This window comes from Poecilia latipinna, unplaced genomic scaffold (assembly GCF_001443285.1).
Source record: "Poecilia latipinna isolate Pla-1442-1.1 unplaced genomic scaffold, P_latipinna-1.0 Scaffold5130, whole genome shotgun sequence".
Lineage (NCBI taxonomy): Eukaryota > Metazoa > Chordata > Actinopteri > Cyprinodontiformes > Poeciliidae > Poecilia > Poecilia latipinna.
In genome coordinates this window covers 13244-14474 of record NW_015117746.1, presented here as the reverse complement: position 1 = coordinate 14474, position 1231 = coordinate 13244, and the positions used below count along the sequence as shown (strand labels likewise).

Sequence of the window (1231 nt, the reverse complement as noted above, 5' to 3'; positions counted from 1 at the left end):
ATGTAGAAAATGCAGTTATTAGTTATGGCCACTAGAGGGCACCACTGCAACTGCAGTGCACTGATTAAATTTATCTCCCTACTGGTCCATTTTTCGTTTAATTTCTCAGATGTTTGAATTTTAAACAGTTTATTTAATCCCCCATTAAGAACAGCCTGCAGGACAGAGTCTCTACTGAAACAAACAGACTACAGAATTCAGTTGAGATTCACAAACCTTATAAAGTTCCTCGTCAAACTGGCTGAGCTGGGCCACTTCCTGCATCACCTCTTTCCTCATGAAGAACGGCGTGTACAGCATGGTGTAGTTCTTGCTGTGGAGGATTCTTAAGGCGTAGTTGATCAGAGCCTGCTCCAGGAACACCAGGGGCCCCTGGGAGCAAAACAGGAGAACAAAACGTTAGCGGCCACTTCCAGAACGTACATGTGAAGGATTAAAACTTTGGTCAGAAATGTTCTTCTTCGTGAGTTATGTCTGCACAGTTGGGGCCGCAACATTTTTATTGTAGAGGAGGAACAGAGCAATCCTGTCTTGGTACACACAGAGAAGCTCACCTTTAGAAAGTAACCTCTGCTCCCAGCCACAACGGCTCCTCTCTCTCCGTCAAAGCCGTCGATCATGACCACCAGGTCAACGTGAGAGTACTTCTTCTGGACGCTGCAGTCGCCCCAGGTACGCTCCACCTTGTTGTCTGCATCCTGATGGAAGAGTTCAAAATCACCAAGTGTCCAGCTAATGTTTCCATCTACTCAGTGGTCCCCAACCTCCGGGCCGCAGGTCGGTACCGGTCAGTAGACCAATTGGTACCGGGCTGCACAAGAAATAATTAAATATTTCAGTTTTATGTATTATTTGAGTCTGGAGGATCTTTTATTTTGAAAATCATTTTACCAGATTTTCTCGGTTACCTGCGCGCCAACACTGAGCCCACAAGCAGCAAAATGAGTAAGAAACAGATCAGGTGTCTTTGGAAAGTTTATTTGCGAAGGGGAAAAGGCCCAGAGAAGAGACAGGAGGATGGATTTATCCCAGACCGGTAGGTGAGTCCCACATTACAGGACCATTCTGCGTAACATGCGGTGACCGGCTCGATAATGAGGCAACAAACTCCAACTGCTTCACCACGTAGAGACCAAGCAGGCTGTGCGCATAAGTAACACTTTGGGTTTTTATTGTCTCTCACCACTCTCAGATGGGACCGTCTCGTTGCACAGAAACACGCTCAGGGCTC

General features: G+C 46.7%; 1 protein-coding gene across 1 annotated transcript in view; it reads right to left on the bottom strand.

Annotated features, from left to right (window-relative positions):
- Nucleotides 1-156: 156 nt before the first annotated feature.
- The window catches only part of LOC106943312 (serine--tRNA ligase, cytoplasmic-like), a 6956-nt gene continuing 5881 nt past the window's right edge, over nucleotides 157-1231 (bottom strand). Inside the window, exons 2-3 of the mRNA XM_015026624.1 lie at nucleotides 555-745; nucleotides 157-372 (exon numbers count right to left, since the gene is read on the bottom strand). Of these exons, the coding sequence (XP_014882110.1) occupies nucleotides 172-372; nucleotides 555-745 (392 nt within the window). The 3' untranslated portion in view covers nucleotides 157-171. The remainder of the gene's footprint in view (nucleotides 373-554; nucleotides 746-1231) is intronic.